The following is a 25,588-nucleotide window of genomic DNA, read 5'->3' as shown; positions in this document are numbered from 1 at the left end:
CACAAGTTAGCGCAGAGCTATGACAAATATGCCACAGCAGGGGATGAAGCAGCAGGTTACGCACTACTGGGCACGGAGCCAGGAAGTTCTGCTCCACCTCTGCTACATGCTACATGCTACATGGCACTGAGGATGCCGTTAGTCCTGCGGCGATGACTTTTTTATGGTGTGAACTTCCCTAAACGGCTCTTTAGCTGCTATTGCACAACATACACTTTGCATTGTTAATGTGCAATAACATGAATCATTAGCTATTCTTCTTCTATTTGTTTTCAACACCTCTGTCAGGTTATGTCAGGGCGGTACATGTTGTGCAAAACCTGATTTGAAGTACAACCCAGTCTAAAAGGTTTTGTGTCTTTCACTCTGTCTGCTATGAATTTTCATAAACAATCACAGAAATGCACAGGAGTAAACACACTCGACCTTTAAGCAAAGACATGGTAAAGAAATACAAACACAAATGCAACATTGACCCAATGATTATTTGAACTGTAATTAAAGTTGGGGTACTTGTTATGGAATAAAATTGCATTAAGAGTGAGACAGTGTGCGGGAGTTTTTCTTTATTTTAACTGTAACAAATTTATTTAACGTATTTTGTGACTCTAGTCCAAAAATTCTTGGCTGACAAAAGACATGCGGACTAAAAGAGGGAGCAGTGTAGAGCTGGAAAAAGCTCCTAAAATTATTAGGATCATGTCTCACGTAAAAACTACAGTGTACACAAAGTATGAGCAAACAGCATCTTCATAATTGAAAAGGCAGATTAAACTGTCCAGTCACTCCCAAAAGCTACGGCTATCTCACTCCAGCCAAGCTCTGTTCTGTTGTGGTCCATATAAATCCTTAAAATCCTAATAAAATAATTAGTTGACTAAACCATGGACCAATTTCTTGACTAAATAATTTTAACATTCCTGTATTTTAGAATTCCCGTATTGTCTTTCTTTTTTGCCTAGAATTTTCTTCTCAAATGTGTTTGGGCTTAGCCTGACATGACTGCTGCACATGCACATGTCTGACAGTTCGCATGGATGCAGCATTCATGATAATCTTACAGAGAGCTTCAATCAGGATTAAAAAATATTTGGTGAAACGCAATGGAAACTGGATAAAGAGTGTCCAGACTGGACCTCTAGGTTTGGCTGAGGTAGAGGGGTGGGGGGTGGGGAGATGGGGGAGCGGAGGGGGGCACGGGTGACAGAAAATGTTGCGAGTGCAGTGCAGTTGTGAAAATCTGTGAAAGGCTGTGAAAACTGGCAGTCTTGTGTGTTTGACATGAATCCTCTGGTCACAATTCATTTGATACAGCAGCTTGTGCCAGCACCGGCCTGAAACGTGACTCGATGAGATAATCAACATGAGCTCGGCACAGCTTAAAGGGGCTGTACACATTTTCCATGTAATTGAGCGAAATTTGCTGTATGGCTCCAACATATTGTGAACGCAGCAGTTCAGAATCTTTCCACTGTGTGCTGTTTGGAGCCAATTCTAAATTGTTTTATTGTCAGAATCAGGAAGTGTGATGTACCCCACCGTCAAAACAAAAAGCGCTTATAAACTCACTGGGGTGAATAACTAGGATGCTAAGATGCGTGAAGAAACTGAGGTATAACTTTGCGCCTCTGCACAGTTCAAATGAAAAAGTTCTCTTTTTCAGGTTTGTAAGAGTAAAAATCAGGTGAATTACAGCGCATTTACGTGATATGTTTGACTGTGGTTGTGTAATTGGGACAGTATTTAGGTTCTATTAAATCCTGTTAGTTTTGGAGAAAAGGGTATGTGGGCAGTCACTAGACACAATAATTAAACTGGTTAACATTAAGTTGTACAACCCTTTTTGATGCTGTGATTTTTCTAATTCTTTGAGCAACAACCAAATAGACAAATCTAAAATTGGTGGTTAAATAATGCATTAGATATGTAGATTTTTGTGTCTGGGCAGATATAATTCAAATTTATTGCCAACTTTCAACATTAACTTTTTTGCTCTATTGTGAACATTTTAATTTTGTCGCTGTATAAAATGGTGCTCTTCCCTCGTTCCACAGGCATGCTGGTTTCATATTTTGCATTGTATCTTGTAATGTGAAGAAATGTAAAGAGGGGGGCCTAAGTGACATGCAGTGTCTGTAACTCACCACACGAGCCGCTCTCTCCTGAGACTCACACTTCCTGCAGAACCACGGCCCGGTGGGCACCTGCACGATGCCATAACACGCTGCAGACAAACGGTATCATCAGATCAACCACATGTAAGTGCTCTCAAAGTAAAGCTCACTCCTTATGAAACCACATCCAAGATAAGATCTCACACGCGCCACACCGAACAGAAGAACATAATTTTCAAAGACCGTTTCACATTTGCATTCCTAACACTAAGCTCACTAAAGAGACAACGAATCTCAACTGAAGTGTTGACTTTTCATCAGAACCGTTAAAGTGTAAATTAAGTGTTCTAGTAAAGAGGCAGTATTACATGTTTCTGGGGTATTAACTGCAAACACATAACATATTTAGATCACCATGTTACCCTTAATTGTTTTGAAAATGCTATATTTGTCAAAAACAACCTATTAACATGTTTAATATGTTTAAGGTTTGTTTTTGATGCTGTCTGTCTCCCTTCCGTTTGCTCTCTGGGCTCAATCACTCCCCCTTCAAAGCGCTATCACATTACAATCAAAGTGCATTTCGCTAACGAACCTACTGCAAAGCAAATTTTGCTAACAAGACCACTGCAAATCCCATCAGGTTTGTGAAGTGTATTGTTTTGTGTCCTGCTTTTGTACAAAAAATGTGTACAATTGTTGAGCAGGTGACATGGATGGATGACATTTAAAACATCTTCAGGTGTGTTTTTGATGAGGGGAAAAATGTTATAATGTTCTAAAGTCAATTTTGAGTGAAGCTTAATTTTACCCATTGTGTCATTCTCATGTCTGTCCGTACTTTGTCTTGTGTATTTTAGCGTGTATGCGTGTGTGTGAGTGTGGATGTGGGTGAGACTGTATATGTGACTGTCTGAATGTGGATTGTTTGGTTATGAGAGTAAAGCAGTTGTGGGGGTAGAGTGGCTGAGTGGAAGGGCATCTGGGATTGTTTTTAATGACTATAAAGCACTTTGTGTTACATTTTTGTAAGAAAAGCTCTTTATAAATAAAGTTTGATTTATTGTACATTTGCTCATGGATTTCAAAACAGGAATTATCAGTAAATTTGCCTGTGATCCAGAATACATGCTTCTTAAATACTTTATGAACATGTGAGTCTTTAGTCTGGACACAGTTACAGTAATCTCCCTAGTTTCAGATGGGTGTGCTTGACTGGCCAATCAGGGACACACATGGTCATCGAAGCAAGTATAAAAAAAAACATTACTACTACTTCAGGAGACTGAAAAACATCAAGGATTTCTGTAAAATCATTGCGCAAAGCAGTAAACTCTGTTCATTTGAGGAAAATTTCATTTAGTTTAAAATGATAAGATGACCTGTTTCACATGCGTCACTGAAATAAACAAATCTGATTGGTGTTTGAGCCTGGCTTGAGGAGCAACCAAGGGAGTGGTGACCAGATTGATATCCCCCATTATAAAAAATACAGAGATATCATTCTGGATTTGCCAGGCAATCACTAAATATGATCACACAACCAGTGGCTCCATTGCACCAAGCACAGTGGCAAGCGCACTACCATAACTGGAACTAAAAAAGACAATGAGCACACTTAAGTTGAGTGAATCAAGAGAGTCAAACTCTGTGCACTTTAGTGTCTAACATTATTGGCAACTGTCACTTTATTTTCATGACCTACAAGATTAAATGCTGTATTAACAGTTTTTATACAATTATAAGCACAGGAATACATTTGACGCATGTGTTGTGTTTTTGATTGATAGAAATGATAAGCAATCTACTAATGTAATGACCTGATTTTAGAGATGGGAGCGAGGCTGAGACTTTAAGTTGCAGCTCAAGCAGCACTCCGTAAATAGCCTACCTCTTCACATTTTCAGATTATGTCTGATCTGACCAGAGCTCATAATCCACTGGTTATAATCCACATTTCAGAGAACAAAATATCCTCAGGTTACAGAGTTCAAATGAAGAAACTCCCAACCAAATTAAAAAGCATAATTTTAGAAAGTTATGCTTTAATGTTTATAGATTTCAATTGCTAATCAAACAGTTCTTAACAGGCTATCAAAGAACTCACATTTTGAGTGTGTCAGGCAAGGTTATATTAAATATTAATACTGATACAGCACCATCACAATAAGCATTTAAATCGAGAGAGTGTTGTGTCCATAAATGTCTGGAGTTGTCTCTTTCACACACCTTTAACACCTCCTTCATCAAGAAAATTATGTAGTGCACCTTTAACTCTCTGAAGCCAGAGGTATTATTGCTTTGCTTGGAATGTTATACAGTAGGTGTTAAACATAATAACTATCTTGCATTAATAACATTTCAGGTGTTTTAGGACTCAAAAACACTTTGAAACTCTTACAATGAATATTCTTGCTGGGGTCTCATTAATGAAGCGTGCGCTCGTACAAAAATGTTACGTATGTGACTTTCCATATTTTGTGATCTACAAAAAATTACTTAACATGGAAATACGTGGTCCGGCCCTTATTCTTAATCTACAATATTGTTAAAAATCATGAGATGCAATAAATAAACAGCAGAATGAAACACTTTAGTAGTTAGCTGCCATCTGTAATGAGTGTTAGAAGTTATTAATTCAACCTTTAACAGCCTACATCTTATCATTTAGCCCATTTTCAGAGAACATAGAGAGACGATAAGTTAAGTTAAGTTAAGGTTTGAGGAAGTTTGTGTTTTGTCCAAACACTTTTTTGCCCTTTACAAACCTGCACATCCAGACACACTGCAGCCTGTGCAAGAATGTTTGTACACAGTCACGCCCCCTTTTCCCACCCAGAGGTGATACTACTATGACACATGGTGATATTATTTGTGTGTATATTGTCACAAGTGCGAAAAAGTCTGTTTATTCTATCAGCAATCCTTCCCCTTCTCACCCACAGCAGGGCAGGTTGCTGCTGCTGCATGTGCAATTCTTTGGACTAGATCTGTCCAGTGTCCAGCACAACCCGCAGGAATATAAATCTATCTCAAATTTGTGAGACTGTATAATTTGCTTCATGTTTGAGTTTTGCTAGTTTCCTGTGTACATAGAAAACTGTACTAAACTTCGTGCTTGGTCCCTGCGCAGAGGACATGCCGTGAGGCTGAAGTTTCTTTCCCAAATGTTTGCCAAAAAGCTTCAAATTAAATTATTTTTAAATGTTTTTCTTTTCTACAGTGAGTCATACATTTACTTGCAGTGATACATTATCATGTACTGCAAATGAATACATGTTTTACAGGTGCACTATGTAACCTTTCTGGTGGAGGGTCCTTCTTATCTCCATAGAGATGTTAATGTTATACCTGGAATGTTTCACAGTATGGTATAAAACCTACCCATCTCCATGAACAGAAAAGGAACTTTTATTCTTTTTCAATTATTGCCTGTAGTAAATACAAATGCAACTATATCAGCAGGTGCCGTCAGCTACAATCAGAAAACTACTACTACTATACTGCATCTTTTTAATAAACAATATTTTTGTGGATCGTTGTGTAGTATTTGCCACTTTAATAAAGTAATGCTGTCATAACACATAATACATGTGAATATATGAACTGTTTGGGTGCTATACATTGGAACTTCTAAACTACGGAGATCAGCCCCAAACAGAGGGATATCAGTCTGGTCTGGTGTCTGGTCCACGTCTCAAGCCCGACCAAACATGATCGTGCAGTCAGACCAGTTTTTTTCAGTGACACATATGAAACAAAGGAGGTCATTAGTCACCTATGATTTACAAATAAAATAAAACCCATCTCACCTCAAATTAACAAAGTTTAATAATTCTGCAAAATTTTGTTCTGTCCCTTTTTTACTGGTAAGCAGCCGTATTTGTTTTGATACGGACCAACCAAGTGTGTCCCTGATTAGTTAATTCACCTGTTCCAGGCCACAAGTTCCATCTGAAAACAGAGATTCAGATTTAGCATGTTATTCTACACTGCCTAGTCAAAAAAAAAAGTTGCCACCTGCAGTGCTATGATCTGGGGTTGCTGCAGTTGGTCAGGTCTAGGTTCAGCAACAGTCTGTGCTCAAAGAATGAGGTCAGCTGACACCTGAATATACTGAATGACCAGATTATTCCATCAATGGATTTTTTTCTACCCTGATGGCATGGACATATTCTAAGATGACAATGTCAGGATTCATCGGGCTCAAATTGTGACAGAGTGGATCAGGAGCATGAGACGTCATTTTCACACATGGATTGTCCACCACAGAGTCCAGACCTTAACCCCATTGAGAATCTTTGGGATGTGCTGGAGAAGCTTTGTGCAGTGTCAGACTCAACCATCATCAATGCAACATCTTGGTGAGAAATTAATGCAACACTGGATGGAAATCAATCTTGTGACATTGCAGAAGCGAAATCGAAACAATGCCACAGCGAACGTGTGATGTAATAAAAGCTAAAGGCGGTGCAACCAAATATTAGTGTGTGACCTGTTTTTTGGCCAGGCAGTGTATGTTAGTGCTGTTAAATGTTACATTGGCCATTCAATAAAATTATAGGAAAAACAGAAGTAGGTCACAATGTCAAAATTTCTCATTCATTTTTACTTAATTTTAATCTATTGAAAACTACTTTATATAGATTTTATATTATTTGCATTTTATTTTGTACATTTTGAAATGCTATTATATTTAATGCTAGATAAATTACAATGCAAGAGTCTGAGATGTATTTTTAAAAATAGCTCCAGGTAGTCATAACACTATAGGATTGGGAAAAGTGGACATTTTTAGTAGTTACTAAACTATAACAGTGTTTTCCATTAATACAGGAGTCTATGTATTAATGGTAAAGTATAAATTCTCCCCCAGAATCTAAGAACAACCTGGACTGTATTGGAAGAGCAATATTACTCGATCTGGCTTGACTTGATCATTGTATTATCATGTATTTTTTAAAAGAAACTAAAAAATGATTAAATTAAAGATTAAATATAGGCAGTAACACACATTTGTACTCCACAAATTAAAGGAAATTTAATTATTTAAAAAACTATTCTGCAATTATAATCTAAGCCAAATCTGTGGGAAAGGTTGTATAAACTCCTGCACCTGCTTGGAGAGTGCATGTGCGCACTGTGCGCACTGACTCTTAACTACTGTTTGTAAACACAGAGTATGGCCACGTTACTGTCACTGCACCTGTCAAAACACGACAGCTCGAAAGATCTATTATCTATTATTCCTCTTATTGCTTGTAGGTTATGCTGTGCAGCATAATCTATATCACTTATTGTGTATGCTTTGTCCTTAAATAGTAGTGTCATTAAAATGTGCATGTTTCTCATTTGAATAACACAATGATGCAGAGTATACATAGTCGTTTCAAACCTGGATTAAGTATAAGCACTAGATCATAAATGCCAAATGATGCAGAACTCCTGACCTCAGCTTGGCCTTGCTGAGGGCAGGCGGAGGCTGCACATAGCTCCATAACCTTGCAGCAACACAGCGCTAAGTAGCCTCTGAGCTAACGGCTAACCCGAGCCGAGCTAACACACAAACATCTTACCTTGGTGCACGGCGACGTTGCAGCCATGGCCGTCGCAGTAAACTAAAGGGTTTTCCGCCCAGCCTCTCTCATCAGAGCATACACAGCACCCGCCTATCATCTCCTTCATGTTATTCGTCGAGAAATCGTCGTCCACCGCCAGACAACGCTCGCTGGAAACCATCTACGAAGAAAGCGGACATGCGGAGGAATACGATATAAAGATAAGCCAAAACCTTGAATGAAGACGATTGCCTTTGAGATGCTACACCATATTAACTCCCACGCGGTCGACGTGTCATTTTTAAATCGTGTTTACATCCCTTCCAATACAATATTTTTACCAAAACATCCACTTCACTGCGCTACGACGAGTAGGACAGGGGGACGTCGTAGAGAACAGGAAATACGTAATGACGTATGGCACGTTGTGTACGTGAATCCTTCCAGGAAGTACAAGGCAAATGTGATTTGTTTTTAGAGTTTCATATTGATAACACATGGTAAGAAGAATAAAACTAAATGCTGGAAAAACTTCAGTAGGAGTACGTTTGCCCATAACACGTGTTTCATTTACACAGTCAAGTCTTGCTACTAACAGAAAACATGTCCAAATGACCAAACTGACGAAATGCAGACCTTTCGACTCTAAATAACTTGCATTATAAAAGCGAGCATGTTTTTTCCCAACGGTTTTAGCCAACAAAGCAATGTATAATACTATTACCATTAGGTTAGTACTCAAAGAACTGCATTGCAATAATCATTGAAGTGAAATCTTTATTTTATGTTAAATATGTGTTAATTATGTTAAATATTTTATAAAATACAAGTGCATGCCATAGAAATCATTTGTCTTTGAGTCGAAATATTTTCTGTTCAGTAGGCCAAATTGTAGACCTGTTCAGGGAGCAAAAGTGCAGTAATGTTTTTCCACAAAATAAGAGATAGCCTACAGAGATGTTGAACACAGTGGACCTGTCAATACTGTTGTTGTTTCCAAGGATGCTCCCGAGTGCACACGCATGTTATTCCAAGCACTCAGCTGCTGCTTGCATCACCGGTTCGTCTGAGCAAGCTCCCGCTCTCGGTTTCCAGAGAAACGTAATGACTTGCCAATAATGCGCAAGAGCACACGAGCGTCCTCCGTGTAATATGGTGAGCGAGAGGTCCCTGGGAGTGCCTGCCCATTGTTTGCTTTAATTTCAAATTGCTCAAATGCAGCATTCGACACTGGGCACTGCACTAAAAGGGGGTGTGGGGGATGGGGAGCTGAGAAGAGAAAAAGTGAATCGTGTGTGGCAGGGGAAAACCTATTAGAGCTGAAGAGAACAAAGGGAGGCGAAGGAGGGGGCCCCGGTTCTGTATGGGCCTATGGAGCTACGGACACATTGAAAATGGCAAATAATTTTTATAACTTGCACTTGATTAAGTCAAAATCTCAACGAACCATATAGTCTATGCTTCTTCGGGTTGTCAGAAGAGCGTTTTCAAGATGGGGAAAAAGAACATTATAGCAATACTGGCCAACTATGATGACTTCAAGACACGTACCGGCTACCACTCACTGCTTTTAGTCTGTATGACTGAAGGCGCTCACTATTACCTATATGCAGTCAACCCTTTTAGACGCTACAGTTTATGTCGAAGTCTATATGGTATATGACAGCCAACAAGACGGATGCTGTTGATGTGTAAGTAAAGGAATGAATTAGAAATAATAATAAGCTTTTGGTTGTGGTCAGGGAACAATAATACCAAACACAAATTTGGTGTTTTGTTGCAATGGCCTAACGAAGAAATATTTAAAGGAAAAATTAAAATAGCAAAGTTTTTAATAGCTTACTGTGATGGCACACTATTGATTTTTGGGTCTTGCCTGTGACGATAACCCAGGCTTATTACATTTGAACAGAACATCATATTTTAAACCTCACCTAACTGTGTCACCATATGTGTGTGAGTGAAGGTTTTTCCTACAGGAGCGGTTGGCTAGACTAAAGCCAGTCTCTCCTTAATTTCAGCACGCATGCTTGCAAGTTTTCCTATTTTTGCAATTACTCAAAATGGTTCATCCAAAGCTGAAATGAAACAATGGCCAAGAATAATAGGGCTGCTCCTGATGTGTATAGGCTATAACCTCGCGACTTAGTCTGATATTCAATAGATATAATGCTTGTGACTAACCCAGAGAATGGCAAAGAAAAAAACTTTTACGCATTTTTATTTCTTTAATTTGTTTTACTTTTTGTGTTTTCTGTTTACATCACATTCACGAGGATTTACCATTGGTTGCCTATTTGATGAGCAGAGGCCCAGAAAAAATATCAACAGTCCTAACACGGTGAGGTCAAAGGTGAAGAGAGCCCTCCCCCTACCCACTGTCCGCACACACTTCAGGCTCGGATTGCATAGGCTATAGACAGAATGCACCCGGGGTGGTGGGGGTGGAGAGGAATTCATTGTTTTGGCATGAAGCAGTGCGTTTGTGTCATAAAAGTCTATGCTCTTACAAGTGCTTGTGCCTTCTTGACCGAGTGTCTCCATAAAACTTGCAGTAAAACAAACGAAAACGGCCAGGGAACGCTGTCAAATCGGCCAAGTTTAGCACGTTGCGTGGCCCTGTTGCGTGGTTGAACTTCAGTAGCCTATAGGTCCTTCTACAATGGGGGCATTAAAGTCACCTTTGTCCGATACACGCGTCCAAACAGGTCGGATGTAGTATAAACTTTGGTGTTTGAAGTTTCTGCGTCCTTATCAGCTCATTGCGTGTATCATGAATGGAGAGACACACAGCCTACCCAGCCCTGTAAGTTTAGTTGCTTTAGATCTAGAAAACACACTTCTCTACTGCAGAGAGATATCATTCTGGACAAGCCAAGCAAGTAAAGTAACAGTTTAACACCTAAAATCCACACGCGTTCAACGTTCAGGATGCAATAGGATTCAAAATAGGAAACGCTCATTTTACGCACCAGGCTTATGCGCTACCCAGATTAGCACGAATATAAATAGGAAACGCTCTATTACGCACCGGACCTATGCGCTTCCCAAATGAACCCGAATATAACCTAAACCCAAGAACTACTGACTTCGTTTGTTGTCTCGTCCAAATGATCAAAAATGATTATACTGAATATTGTGGTGAGGTGAGCATTCTTCGTGGAGCACCTCGGACAGTGCGGTGTGCTGAGGAAACTTCCCCGTGCCTGGTGCGTCTCTCACGGCAGCTCGAGCAGATCTCCTCCCCTCTGGTCCCGGACCACATGCAGATACAGCAAGTGGCTTGAAGAGTGGCATCTGGCACCACAAATCTGCATGACAATAAGCCCGTTTTCTAATAGGAAATAAAACTTGAAGATATGGTCTAATATATTATGAATCTATTGATTTATTCTAAGTGTTTTATAGGCCACTATACTCATTGTTTTATAGGTTTTCAATGTGCATGCTTAGTGTAAGAGCCTCAAATGATCCTTAAGTTTACATAGACCAATTAACATCTGAACCAATGTGTGAAGAGCGTTTTTTCTGAAAGTAGATAAAATAAAATAAAATAAAATAAAATAAAATAAAATAAAATAAAATAAAATAAAATAAAATAAAATAAAACAAAACAAAACAAAACAAAACCAAATAAAATAAAATTTGTGTAGACGTCACACAAAAGTAGACAACAACAACTGAGAACATGATGCAACTTTCAATGCGTGAAGGAAGCCGTGGCTAAAATAATACAACACAGGAGGTGAAATAGATAAGTTTAGTTCCTGGAGAGGGTGCCAAAGTCGGATGTGGGATGACAGAAGTCTCGATGTCTGTCTCAGCTGTATCTTTCGAGTCGGGCACGCTGCACCTTGGCGCTGGGATCATGTTATTCCCCCGGGGACCCGTACCTCAACAAATTGCCCCTCCTCTCCTTCACTTGAGTGTGCTGCCTCTGCGAAAATCTGCCTGTTTCACACTAGAACACGGGGAGTTGTGACCAGAACTTGCTCGTATAAACCCTAAAAAATAAAAATAAAACATGTGACTGGCAAGCGTGCGTGACTGTATCTCCTAGGAGTTTAATTCGGGTTACGTAAGGTTTATTTGAGTGCTAGACTTTAAACTAGTAATGTTTTAGGCGTAATCTAGAAAAGAGAGACGTATACTGCACAGTAAGGCAGCAGTGACCATTCTGTAACAACGCTAAGATAGACCTACTGTAGCCTTGATCTACCCCCTGCGTGCGTAAAGGCTATTCAGAATATCTTTTGGCAAAATACACGCAACAATGAAACACACAGGCTGTACTGGAAAATCTTAATAGAAATTGCCCAGAAGAGTGAAAGACAGTGTATTTTCTTGTGTGTGCTCCATGCGCTTTGTGTAGTATTTGCGCTTTTCCCCAAAAGACTTATTACAGAAAACAGGGATTCGATGAAATTCAAACATTGATGCAGCGTAAAATGGCAACAAAGATTCATTTAATGGGATCCTGTTAAATAATGGCTATGTTCTATAGATGTGCATGCCCAGTCTTGAGTTTGGCCTCATGCGCGCAGCTCTGTTGGCGGAACGGGCCACAAGGGATTCACGTGTTTTAGAGATAACAAAGACTGAACGTAAGGCACGAGGAAATATGGCTCAGGGGCCACACAATAGTCAACGAGGCTGTCTTCATAGGCATGGGGTATTTCAGACGATTAGCCTCTAATATTCACTGTAGCTGGTCCACGTTGACGCAGCACTCTCTCTACGCGCAGTTCTGCACATCTGACAGAGCGCGTGTGTTTGTCATACGCGGGGTGCTCGTGACAATAGTGGGTATTTCTTAAGAGAAACCATGCACATTTCCACATAGTGTGTGAAGCTAAAACAAGAGAACAAGCAGCCTACAGCCTCGACGCTCATAAAACTAGAAACTGAAAAAGACTCGATGTGAGCACAGTGTCCACTGGAGATCGTGAAAATACCTGTTTGGGTTTTGAATTGGGCTAAAATGCAAATTATTGTCACAAACACTGTCAGTAATCTGTCAGTCCAAAATCCCGACTGATAAGTGTAGCTAAACTGTGTGTAGCCCATTGTGTGTGAGTAGTAGTCCTGTAGGCTATTCTCCATTGTTTTACTAAAGGGTCAAGCAAAGGCTAAATGTTGCCAAATAACACTGCGTTTAGGTAAGGTTTAGCCGTTTATTTCCAGATATCCAATTCCACCTTTTTAACACAAAAATGCATTGTTGTCGACGTTTGCCTTACGGTGTGAAAGACAATGTGTGAAGAACCAATAATCTAGAAGCAAAAGAAAGCTTTTATATGTTACAGTTGGTGGAACAGAATCTTAAACACGCACAGCACAGATCGTTTATGTACCTTATAATTGTTTGTTAAAATAGTAAATAAATAAACGGACAAAAAATGTAATAAAATTGAATAATCGATTATTGTATCAGTTTGTATTTGTGATGTGGATTGGATGGAGCGACACACTGCACGTCTGTAAATAATTTAAAAAGACAAAAAAAAACGAGAGAAAAATATTACAATTAGGCTATTAATCTGTGTATTAAAAAATGATTTACCACAAGAAAAGAGGGACAGTTATTTAACATTGTGATGGCGGTGTGAGGGAAGAGGTGGAGATGTGATATCCTTTTTGTTGCATCACCTGTCAGCGGCGTCCAATAGGCGTCCTCACCGCGGGAATTAATTGATGAAGGTGTCTCCAGACTCGTGCACCTCCCTCTCTGTCATTTTATTTGTGGCTGAACAGCAGCAGGAATAGCAGCTGCATTTTAGCTCTTCTTCTGCTTCTCTCTCTCTCTCCCTCTCTCTCTTTCTCTGCCTCTCCCTCCCTCCACCTCACAGCCCCTCTCTCTCCTCTCGCTATTTCATCTCTGTGACTGAAGCAGTGGTACACCTATAGCAGTAGTCCTGCTGCCGTCCAGAGAGGAGAGGAGCGGGCAGAAACAGCACCAGGTAGAGACAGCACTCCCAGCCCGGGTTACGCATCCGTCAGCATTCCTAAACCATGCCGGACCGCGGCAGGAGGCGACGCGTGGTTGCTGTCGGCTCATTAGACGCCGGTTGCTCCATTTAACTCTGCATGTCAAAGTTTGCAGTTTCATGACACAGCATCGGCAAGTGAGGACTTAAAGGTACGAGGAGGATGCAACTCAAAGGGCTTTTCAGACTAAAAAGAGCGGACACATGGATTAACAGTGAATAAACTCAAGATGGGAGACTTGGAATGTGGCTTTGAGGAAATGCAAGGAGTCAGGTTGGGATACCTGCTTATCAAAGGCAAGCAAATGTTTGCTTTGTCTCAGGTCTTCACCGACCTTCTGAAGAACATTCCTCGGACCACGGTGCACAAGCGCATGGATCACCTGAAGGTGAAAAAGCACCACTGCGACCTAGAGGAGCTCAGGAAGCTCAAAGCAATAAACTCTATAGCTTTTCATGCAGCTAAATGCACACTTATCTCGCGTGAGGATGTTGAGGCTTTGTATATCTCCTGTAAAACGGAGCGCGTTTTAAAGTCCAACAAAAGGAAAGCGAAAGTGGCATGTGCCCCAGAACACAAGGAGACACCCTCGGATCTCCGTCACCCCGACGCCGAACTGTGGAAGCAAAAAGTTTGGTTTAGTTTGCACGGCGTCCCGGAGACGGTGGCGCGTCACAACAAATTGAGCAGAAGGAAAGAGCGCAGCGACTCCAAACTACCTCAATTTTACCACAAATCCACGGGGCGTGAACAGCGCTCGGTTGCTCGGTCTAGTCATAAACACTTCAAAAACTATGAAAATGATAAAATAACAGGGAATCGTTTTACTTGGAGCCAAAGGCATGGGTTTTTCCGGAGCTCTGTGAGCCGGCAGCCGGTTTTGTTTCAGTCCGCCATAGCGACTCAGACCAAGCACTCGCGCTTCGCCGGCGACCTACTTCACAAAAGGAAGAGGAGGCGCGAGGGGGGCGGCGGCAGAGACAGCGCGAGACAACACTCGTGGAGCAGAAGCAAACAGGCGCACCACGTATCTCCTGTGCTTTTCCTTCACCCTAAAACCTCTGGATCTTCGTTTGGTAGTTTTCACCTCAGCCCAGAGTTTTACTTTGACCCCAGACCTCAACATTATCATAATGATCCACATGGAAGTTTTCCGGAAGGCTACACCAGCGACACTGAGTCAAGCGTTTACTCGGACCGGGACTACCAGGACTCCGACTTTGGCTCCGGTCTCTCTAGCACCAGCAGCTCCGACGATGAAGAGGAGGACGAAGAGGAGTCTGAAAGTTCAGAGGTCAGCACCGAGGAGGAGGACAGCTCATCTCAGTCAGACTCCAGCTCCGTCTCCAGCAGGGTCTCTGTTCAGAGCATTCGGTTCAGACGGGCCCGTGTCGGTTCTTTAGCCAAAACTCTCAACAAAGCACCTTTGGTCCTCCAGCCAACCTTTCACTACAACAATCAGGACAAACAACACAAGTCGGACCTCGTTGACCCTTCCCCAAGTGACTTAAAATGCAGTGAGGCTAAAAAGGACTTTGGACCTTTAAAACCACCAAAATTCACCCCACTTGTTCGGACAGACAGTTTCTTCATCGAATCCAAACCCGAAAAGTCTGATCCCAATAGGACAGTGGATAACCAGTTTGGGCTAAACCAGAGCAGTTTCTTTCCAGGCTTGGTTAAAGCACAAGGACTTGTCTCCACCAAAAATTCTCCAGAACTGCGTGAACATGGTGAACATGACAAGAGACCCAAATGTAACGAGAAACTAGATGACTTAAAAGTACCATGCGTTAAAGTGTCAGTTAGTCCACTGAAGAAAATCAAAACAGAGGCTGAAGAGCTTTTGGTCACGACTGCCCCCCACTCACACAGCGACAGGACAAGTAGTACACCCCCCTTTAACATCCACAATGTGAAAATTAAAGAGGAAAGCTGTGATGACTATGAATACCAGGACGCAGTTTTTGGGTGTAAACGCGATCTAACAGAAAGCCTAAAACACGTAGAAGTTTTTAAAAACGTAACCGAGGAGAGTTCTGATGTAGCCCCCACGTCCCCATGTGGCCCCCAGGAATGTAGAAGCACCCAAGACACAGCAGAGGAGGGGGGGCGCTTGAGGACTAGAAACTGTAAAACTGTGGCGCTTGGGAAAAGACCTATGATTCTCAGAACAAAACAGAGCAGGCCCAAAAGTACTCCTTGCTCTTCAGCATCATCTTCATCTTCTCGTTCCGATGATACACAAGTGCTGGATTTACCGAGCAGGCGTAAACGCAGCACCACATACACTGTAGTAGCATCTCCAGCAAAAATGCCTTTCCGTTTAATGGCAAATTTTCCGTCCACACCGTCTTTGGTTGTTGGCAGCGACGGGGATTTGTGTCCTGCTTACTCCCTGAACTCGTTAAGGGGCCTCCCCGGGCCTCCCCCTCAGTCCCACCCCGTGTGGAAGTGGCAGCCTGGCGGACACATTTTCCCTCCCCCACACGCTCAAAGAACGAGGAAATAGTCAAAAACAAAAGCTTGAGCCATGGCTATAACCCGTCAGATCGTAGCTCCTGTCTGTGCGTCATGGGCTGTTCTTAACGGTTTAATTCATGTTTATTCTATTTTATTTTTTGCTGTTAATGGATTTACATTCCACTTTTGATAAAAGTTTTACTTTGGAATATGGAGTTTCAGAAAGCGCGCAGCCGACTGTGAGACACCGATGATGGATCTGCTAAGAGTCTAATAACTTTTTAAAATGCTACCAATCCTAAGCAATATATTTGTATGTATTTCTATTATATTGTATTTACTTGACATGGCTTTTAAACGGCTTGACCTGGTGGATTGTATGTTGCCACTGCCAGATTTCACTGATGTGCTTTGTCTGAAAAGGGAAGAGGTTAACTCGCAGCGTTTGTGGGACGATATTAACTCAAAAAAGAAGGTTGTTCCATTATTTCGACTTTCTGAATTATGTTTTTCATTTGCCTATACGGCTGTCATTCTGGTTGAGCTGCGTAAGGGTTAAATAGTATGCTATACGATTCAAGTGGGTATGTCTGAGCGCGCTAATGCTTCACATAAACTTCTCTAGAGGTTGTATGGTTTATTTTGTGCCTCTATACCCGCGTTTGTATTTTCCATACAGTACTGTCAGGTTTATGATACAACTGCACTGGCCAGACTCGACCTATAGGCCTTATGTAGACTATGGACAATCACAAATAATAATCCTTAGATAGTACAAGCTTTCATTTCAGACACCCCGTTTCTACATGCCACTTTTACGCATCAACTCTGCGCGTTAAACCGTGCCAAGGTGCGTCTGTGCTAATATAGGCCTATGTAACAGGATTGATTGCTAAATAACATAAAGAAAGACAGAACCAAAACGGCGTGATACACCTTTTCTGATATCTCTAAACATCCACATAACCAAGCACTGCAGACACTGGCAGGCATTGCACTTTGTTGAGAGTCTAGTTTCAGTGTGAAAACACTGGACGATGTTAGATCGTTTAATTGTTCAATCACCCATATTTTAGCCTTAAACCACACCACAAAGAAGGTGCTCCTTTAGCTTTCAAATACAGCCTAGCAGCTATATGAATGTACGTAGTCCTACCCAAAAGCTGTAGCATCACCCTCAAGTCAAACGCACATATAGTGAGCGTTTTAATGGCAGCCTGACGCGGTGCTAATTGGCAGTCCTTCTGCCCGCGTGCAGCTAATGGCGGGCTACATCACAACAACCCTAAAGCCCTAAATGATGTGAGTGTCCTAATAACGGCGTGTTCATTGTATGGCTTGTACAAAGGAGTGATGTAAATGTATGAATTACAGGAGTGTGTAGGCCTACATGATTCGCCCTACAGCCCCCTCCCTTGACACTGAAGATAATTCATGACTTGAATTTTGATTTAACTTGTAAAAATCTCATATTTTGGAAGCAGTGGTAAGGGCACGTAATAGCAGTGGAAAAAGAGGGGGATGCACATGAAGGGTCGAGGGGGAGTCTCCGTGTTGCAAGACTTCAACCTTTAATCCGCGTGTCAAAAGCACAGGCTGCTCAGTGTAGGAAGAGGAGGGATAGCCCGTGCTTTGCCCCCCTGACGCACCAACCTATTCTCACGCACGATTCACAAAGACCCGTTCGACGGATACGAGATGGTATAACGGCCTGGGAGGCCCTTTCCATCGTTAAGACAAATACGTCTTTGGAGTAGACGCTATCAATGTAAACAATTGCATGGTGTAGCAGCAGCTCGGGGCCCTGCTCCCTCGTCCCTGCCCTTCTTGTTCTCTTTTGATAAAATACTTGAGGTCAGGTTTTTGACATGGATTTTTAGTCACTGGTTGTTTATATAAAACTGAATATTTATTTTTATGGATTTTCTGGGCTTTCCTGTTATGATTCTTGTTGTGAACTTATATAAAAGACATCTGCACTCGTGTGGAAACTTGAATGGCAGATTTCTGCAGCACTTTCTTTTTAATTATCAAGCTTTCATTAAACGAGACTGGGTGTGAATTCTGCCTTTTTATTGTTTATGAGTGTTTATACAAGTGAACAAATCGGTCTGTGGTTTTAATTACATATGACAAAAATAATAATGCATAGGCTACATATTAAATTGATTGGATGCAGTTGAAATGTTAGGCGACGTCACAACTAATTTTGACATTTCAGTTTGACCTATTGGAGCAAACAGTAGCCTATTGGATAAGCAGTGTTCACAGTTAAACGTTTAAAACAAACCACGGCAGAGTCACGCGTGGGTTTCACAGGTATGGTCAACAGGATTATTCTATATGTGAAGTGAAGCTCCATGAGGGAAACTGCAGACTTCTGCTCAAACCGCGTTTCAAGCAGCTTTAGTGACCTGAAAAATCACAGAGTAAAGCAGCTAAAAGTATAAGGAGCATGTTGGCAATGCGACACGAAAATAGCCATATAACACTTAGTTGATCTCTAGTTGAACAGACGGAGGTAAAGATGATAAACACACAGGGAAAAAAAGTTTTGCCCAGACCAATGCGCCATGTTTGACGTTATGTCCGCCTGATTAATGGCACCGTGCGTTCTGTCCAGGCCAAAGCCCTGAGGTTGATAAGGGAAGCCGGGGCTGGCAGGCTGTCTGGCCCCGGCTTGACTGCTGGAGCCTGGAGGGGCCGGGCTGGGAGCAGAGACAAGCCATTATTCTGCTGCTGGCGTTTCAGGGTTAAATTCCAGTGCGGATTGGGAACCAGCAGACTGTAACTTCTATAGAATCGCGACAGAAAGGATATGGGGAAATGACTGCGTTAGATCAAGGAAAACGCTGTTAATTATTCCACAGCGTCATATTGGGGACCAAAATTATGGTTAATGCAGACGCACAAAGCGAGCGCCCTGGGATCAGCACTTGGAAATGCACTGATCTTTGAGACAATCACAAACACAGATACCGATAAAAGCTGCCACGAGGTTTTTATGTTTAATCTCTCTACTGTAAAACATTCACCCATCACAGAAGGTCACTCCAGAGCTCACTATATTTGGTTTTGAATATCCAGAGGAAAAACAAGTCACCTTCAGAATAAACTGAGAACAAACTCCATGCGTAATGGCAATTGCTCAGATGAATCATTAAAAAACGTAGAAATGAGAAGTTAAAAAAACAAACACAAACAAAAAACATCAGAACTGCCTATGATGCGTTCAATGTATATATCTGTTATCTATGAGCGCGAGCGAGTGCTACGTTTCACCATCGGACTAAAATAAGCGTCTTTATTTTTCACCACGTCACAATAAAGTTGGAGAGCCATTTATTTTAGTGTAGTTCAAGCAGTAAACACAGGGTTGAAAAGCAATATTTTCAGTCCAGAAATGATACAAAATGATAACTTTATTCATTGTTAACTTGCGTGCGTAAAAGGTGCGTAAAGCAAATCTCAGTGCAGCCCACAAAGCCAAACCAGGTTCGGTTCGTGTACAACAATTAGGCCTGTAAATAGCCCAAATGCTACGTACAAAATAGGTTATTTACCCAACCAACCGGCTATTTAATGTGCTACTTTACTGACTTGACCGCTCATTTTGAAAGCAGGATCCCTCACCATTAACATGTGTCACATAATTAACACATAAACATTTGGTCCACTCTCCATCACAAGTTTGTATTTGGAAATTAAATTTAAGCCTAACATAATTCACACCTTTCAGTGACAAATTTCATAAGTTCTTTTGTTGGTGTAACCTTGCCTTTAGGTTCTCTTAATTAGAAACGAGTGATGTCAGTGCATCATATCATTAATATATTCACACTAGTCATCTATTATTCGCCCTATTTGAAAAAGTATAGGCCATATAGTAGTTTTGAATTTCAATGGATACTCTGCAAATAGATCAGATTACACTATTTATGGACAAAACTCTTTTGTTTAGCCTAAATAAGAACAGAAAATAAACATGTTACTGCATTAAATCCCAGCAGGCTAAAGCAATTCACAATTAGTTTTACATCAGGTTGTTACAGTTGACATTGGACAAGGCGCAGTCCGGGAAACAGCGGTGTCTCTGCTGAGGTTTAAACCGCACAACTCGCGCCAAACCCTGGGTCAGATCAAGCCCAGTGTTCTGGAAACTCGTCCTTCCTGTTTGCGTAATAATGAAAAGAATATTGGCCAACATACACAGCAAAGGTGACAGAAGTGTATTAGGCTGTAAAATATGTTTTGATCTGCGTGTGTAGCGCTGGTGAAGGCGGTTAAAAGTGACCGCAGAGCGCACAGGTCTGTGTGTGCCACCGACTCCAGATCCTGGGACCAGCGCTGGAGCCGAGAGGGAGGAAAGAGGGAAAAGCAGCAGCGGAAGACTCGTGCTCAGTCATGGAGCTCAACTGCATTTGTAATGGTTTTTCTGCGCTGGACTAAAGCAGATGAATGCAGAGTAAGGGAAGCAATAAACGTTTATTTCAATGTGATATAATGTCTAAACACAATAAAATCAATGAAGAATCATAACCGGTCGAGGTAAACAAGCCACATATGAACTCTGGAGAATTCTCTTTGGCCTATGTGCAACACAGACCTATTGTGTTTGTACTGCCTCGGGCTCCAATTAAACCTTATTATTTAAGCTTCTGAATAATGCATAAGCTTTTCCTAATTAGGCTATCACTTGTAAATTTTGTACATTTTTCAGTCAAATAAAATCTTTACATTTTCTAAAATTATTTTGGCAGAATAAACAAAATAGTAGGTATATTAATTGTTTGTGTTAACATTTTTTAATTTCAAAATTATTCAGAAGTAGCCACACACACACACGGCCGTTTGTAGCCTACTTTTAGCTCCACTATGAAAAGTTTGATTTTATTTTAAAAACTTATACTTCCAAAGCTTAAAATAAACCACTTCTAGATAGATAAATACATATAGTTTGAATATGTTCTCAGAAGGGTTAAATAAATCTGAAATGACAATAAATAAACATGTCTGACTTTAAACATGAAGCTTGTGCAGATCACACATTTGGCTCTGAAGATTAAAACATCCCAAAGTTTAAAGACAATATCTGGAAAGGTCCCTTTTTTAAATGACAGGTCAGTTGAAAACATTACACACCATAGGGGGATTTGAACGCAGCCACAAGCAGCTGTGACCTCTGACCTCTCATACCAGGGAGTTAGGAGCACAGCCAGGCCGGTCTGAAGCAGCGGATAAAAGCCACCAACACAGAAGCTCCTTAGACCAAACCTGCTCAAACCCAACTGCTTCTAATATAAGTAAAATGAGAGGAACAGCTTTTGAACTGAAGCGTTCGTTGAACATTCTTCACTCAGAGACACAACAGTGTCTGGACGTCTTTATTCAGGCTGTGGCTTGTTGATTATTGATTGCACTGTCAGGACGCCTGCCTATGAGTCGACAGATTCTTACCTACAGCTCTTCGTATGCAGTTAGTGCTATCTGTCAAAGTCAGACTAGTGAAAACCACGGCCTGATGCCTTGCTGTAGGGCACACAGGCAGGAGATATGATGTGTCAAAAGCAGGTCTGAGTGGACCAGCTCCTCCTTTCTGTTCTTCATGTGAACTTTCTTAAATTGGCTGAGTGAGAAATATAATAGGACTGTTTTTTAGGCTTTTCTGGGCTTTTGCCAGATAAAGTTACAAGTCCCACTTCTTTATATGGAGCATTCAGGATTTGGGACAAAGGGGAAAGCCGGGGACCCAAGCCTCATTGTAAGCAACTCATTTGAGCCACAGAGCCCTTATCTTTGGGATAAAAATAGAGGAACTTTGCTCCACAGAACACCAGGTGTTTGCAGCAAATGAAAGGTTATATAATGATACAGAGAGAACCTTTTGATTTGAACATTATCGAAGAGGAAATGGTGATGCATTTTCATTACAACATTGTTACAACACAAAAGGCTCAAATAAGATCTGTTTTTGGGTTATGTAGACCGATGGGAAAAATGTGAGTTTAGCCTTTGTCAAATGATTAAAAAATACTCAATATTTATACATTTTTATATCACCCTTTTTTACCAAAACTATTTACAGGTTTCTCTTGTTTGCTAATAATCAAATATTTAAAATGATTTCAAAGAAAACAGAGCTGAAGATACAAACTTTAAATTCTAAAGGATCGTCCAGTTTTTTCATTTGAATATAGCTAATGATTTAACCCAGTGACTGATCTAAAATATATTTTAGGGCGAAGATGCAAAAAGAGCTGATGACGTGCATTTTGTGTCTGCTCTGTTTTAGTTACTTAAATCATCTCGCTCAACACGTTTTGCTCTGCGTGTTTTGTCTGGCATTGTTGTGGAGTAATAGGCAGCTATGATTGCAGATAAGATCCGCGCGCTACAGTGAATCCTCGTTAATAATTTGACTTGATTGAGGCTTGTTTGGAGTGTAACCAGAGCCCCCGAGCTTTCCCTCACGTGCCCCCGGGGAAACGAGCGCCAGAGCGTCGTCAAAAGGCTTTTAAGAATAATTCACTTCAGTTTAACTTTAACGTCGTGACGAGATAACGCCACGAAACGTGCAGCGAATTATGAGTTGAGTCACAAAACAAATAAACTCCTAAATGACAGATAAAGGCGTGCGTCAGAGCTCGAGGAACAAGTCTGAAACAACTCAGTAATCTATAATTTATCAAGGAGGGATTCAATTGAACATCATTTTGGAGTCTCATTGTTCCCTTTATCTGAAAAATTCTATTAGTCTCTCATTGGATTAGTGATAGACTCTTTACTGAAGCTGCGCGCAATTACGCGCCGAATAGTATTTTTGAGAAGAGTGGCATGGGCGGCTTTATACAAAAGAATATTTGGTTTTCTTGTGAATTACCATAAGACAAATAATATCTATAATGTGTGGGCTATTAAATATTGAAACTCCTGTCTTCTCTCTTAATGTGAATGTTTTAAGCAAGACAGTCAAGTCTTCTATTGTGGAGTGTCTATTTTAAGAGGATCCTTAAGACCAGGGGCCACTAAATGAGCAGCTATGATGTGGATCCTAATAAAACACAAAACCGCAGATACTAATCATTTTAGGCCTGTGTAATTATTTTATCATTATTCATTGTAAAAGATGAGATCGAGGCGCGTGCACAGGTACACTTATAAAACTGGGTGAAGGTGCTGACACCGGAAAAACTGTACTTTTTAAGTGATGGAAATATTAGTTTTGATATAGACTTGCCTGTAGCGATTGACAAAAATAGAAAATGAATAAAAACTAAAAGAAAAAGTTGTGCTTTCAAAAAAGAAAAAATACAGCCACTTTTACACGAGGCAAAGAGTGTAATTGTGCAGAAATACGCAGGTTTATGAGCGTGATCGGTCACATTTATTTGATCTGCTCTTTATTTACGAGCACAGCGGATCACAGCCTTTTTCAAAAAAATATTTAGTCCATCTCCGGTCTTCACAGGCCACATCATCTTTATGAGAGAAGTTGCTTCATCAGTGACAATGATACCGATGCTTTAAAATCCTCAATATACCAAGAAAAATTAAATAAACACGGGATTAAAAAGTTCGTTCGTTTGCTTCACGTGCCGACCATCTACGCATCGACCTTAATTTAGAAAACAGCGCAGCGGTTCATGCGCATTTCTGTCTCAACGCGGCAGAGCGCGTTGGTGCCGCGTGGCGCAGACCGGGCGTTATATAACACACTTTCCCACCGCGCGGGAGCTTGGGCTGTAGTTTAAGATTTCGTTGAACTGAGCGTTTGTTTGATGCGACACGGTGCGTGTCGTCCTCAGACAAAGCGCACGTTTATCGAATAAGACATTTATTCAAGCTCAGTGCGGCCCGCAAGTATTTAAGCAGCGTCACGAGCTCGCGGCTGTGAAGAAACTGTCCACTTTCTGCACGGATCAAGGCTCAGCACAGCTGTTCAGGAGACCCACAGAAAAATACCTGAATGATATTAAATTTTAATCAAAAAGCCTATAGTCTACTCAACATCAGAGCCATGTTCGGTCTTTTGTTACATAGAAGCTTCTGTTTTGAACAGTCCACGTGTGCGTAAAACGTCTCTGGCAAAGAGCGGATGGTTCAATGTGGAGTTAAATCAAACCGACAAATCGAAGTCTCACCCGACAGGAGGGTACGCGCGCGGAGCGGGCAGAGAAAATGAATTTGATTACCCCCACGGTGCCTCTCTCTGGCAGCGGCTGCAGGAGGCAGATGTTGCGGTCTACAAGCGCCCCCTGTTGGCCCACAAAGCAACTGCGTGGTCCTCTTAAAGGGGAGGTCTGGAGATCCGGAAGGCGTTTTTAAGGTGGACCGCTGCTGTTAGCTGCCAGAGTCAATACGTTTTTAACAATGTAGACTAAATGAAAGTTAAACACTTACTTTCACATAATTGTGTTGATAAAAGATAGAATGTGTCAACCACATACTCACAACAACTCAACATTATAATATTATAAACATTATAAAACAGTCCACAAGCCACTAGTCTCATACATGGAATTAAAGGGATGTGTTGAGAGCTAGGGTAAATCTGTTTTGTGTTTTCTATGTTAAATTGACTTTAGTATGTCTACGTAAATACAAAACCATCAGATTAGTAAAAGTCTCGCATTGCCAGGCGCAGCACTGGCCCCGGAGCCTGGAGCAGCTCCTCTGACTGACAGCTCTGGGCTTCTCCATTTTCATATTTAAGGACTTCAATGAAAGACACATTTTTTGTTCCTCCATTATCATCCTACAGGCTATAACAGATGTTAAATTTAAGTCATGTTTAGAAGAATAACCGACAGACAACCAAAACAAATAGGTCAATTCCTTGAATATGAATCAAAAGCGGAACACAGAAATATGATGTTCACACGGTCTGGACAAGACAACTCAAGCACAACTGCAGAGTAACACTTAACATGACCAAACATGGAAGTACAAACGCGCATTTATACTACATCCACATTCGAAAACAAGAAGCTGAGCCAGTGTTGAAAATAAGTTTCATCAGAAGGATCAAAATGACCAAACCTGTGTGATCTGCAGCCATAGAGCAACTTTTCCAACTGTGGAGGCGTTAGCCTTTGGTTTATTACAACATTATGAAGCATTTCACTTAAAAGACTTCAGGTGGTTAGACTAGACTAACCCCCTGTTCATTTTTAAATAAATGACCCAGCGCGTAACACGCTTGTTAGCCATGTTTTGCTTGTTAGTTTTATTTCGTGTGTTAAGTTTGTCTTTAGTTCTATGTAGCCTGGACTATAGTTTATTGGGTGATATTTGACCCCTGGCCCTTCCTCCTCGCGGCCCTTAAATGCAAACAGTCCCAGTGTTGAGTATCACACGCCTCACTTTATTCATTATGAGCTGTTCCACTCTTGCAGCGGCTCTTGTTTTTCGTGTGAGTCTCGTTTGAGCCTCATTTGCGTCGGGCCTTTCCCCTCGGAGAAAGAC

General features: G+C 41.1%; 2 protein-coding genes across 2 annotated transcripts in view; one reads left to right on the top strand and one right to left on the bottom strand.

Moving 5' to 3' along the window:
- The window catches only part of mllt10 (MLLT10 histone lysine methyltransferase DOT1L cofactor), a 34,703-nt gene extending 26,615 nt beyond the window's left edge, over window positions 1–8,088 (bottom strand). Inside the window, 2 exon segments of the mRNA XM_033985510.2 lie at window positions 2,145–2,224; window positions 7,691–8,088. Of these exon segments, the coding sequence (XP_033841401.1) occupies window positions 2,145–2,224; window positions 7,691–7,853 (243 nt within the window). The 5' untranslated portion in view covers window positions 7,854–8,088.
- Window positions 8,089–13,519: 5,431 nt separating this feature from the next.
- skida1 (SKI/DACH domain containing 1) lies at window positions 13,520–18,134 on the top strand. The gene has a single exon (XM_033986094.2). The coding sequence runs from the start codon at window positions 13,890–13,892 to the stop codon at window positions 16,170–16,172; it is 2,283 nt and encodes a 760-aa protein (XP_033841985.1). The 5' UTR covers window positions 13,520–13,889; the 3' UTR covers window positions 16,173–18,134.
- The last annotated feature ends 7,454 nt before the right edge of the window (window positions 18,135–25,588 follow it).

This window comes from Periophthalmus magnuspinnatus, chromosome 20, assembly GCF_009829125.3.
Source record: "Periophthalmus magnuspinnatus isolate fPerMag1 chromosome 20, fPerMag1.2.pri, whole genome shotgun sequence".
NCBI lineage: Eukaryota > Metazoa > Chordata > Actinopteri > Gobiiformes > Gobiidae > Periophthalmus > Periophthalmus magnuspinnatus.
Note: the sequence above shows the minus strand (reverse complement) of the source record. Positions and strands in the feature narration are given on the sequence as shown.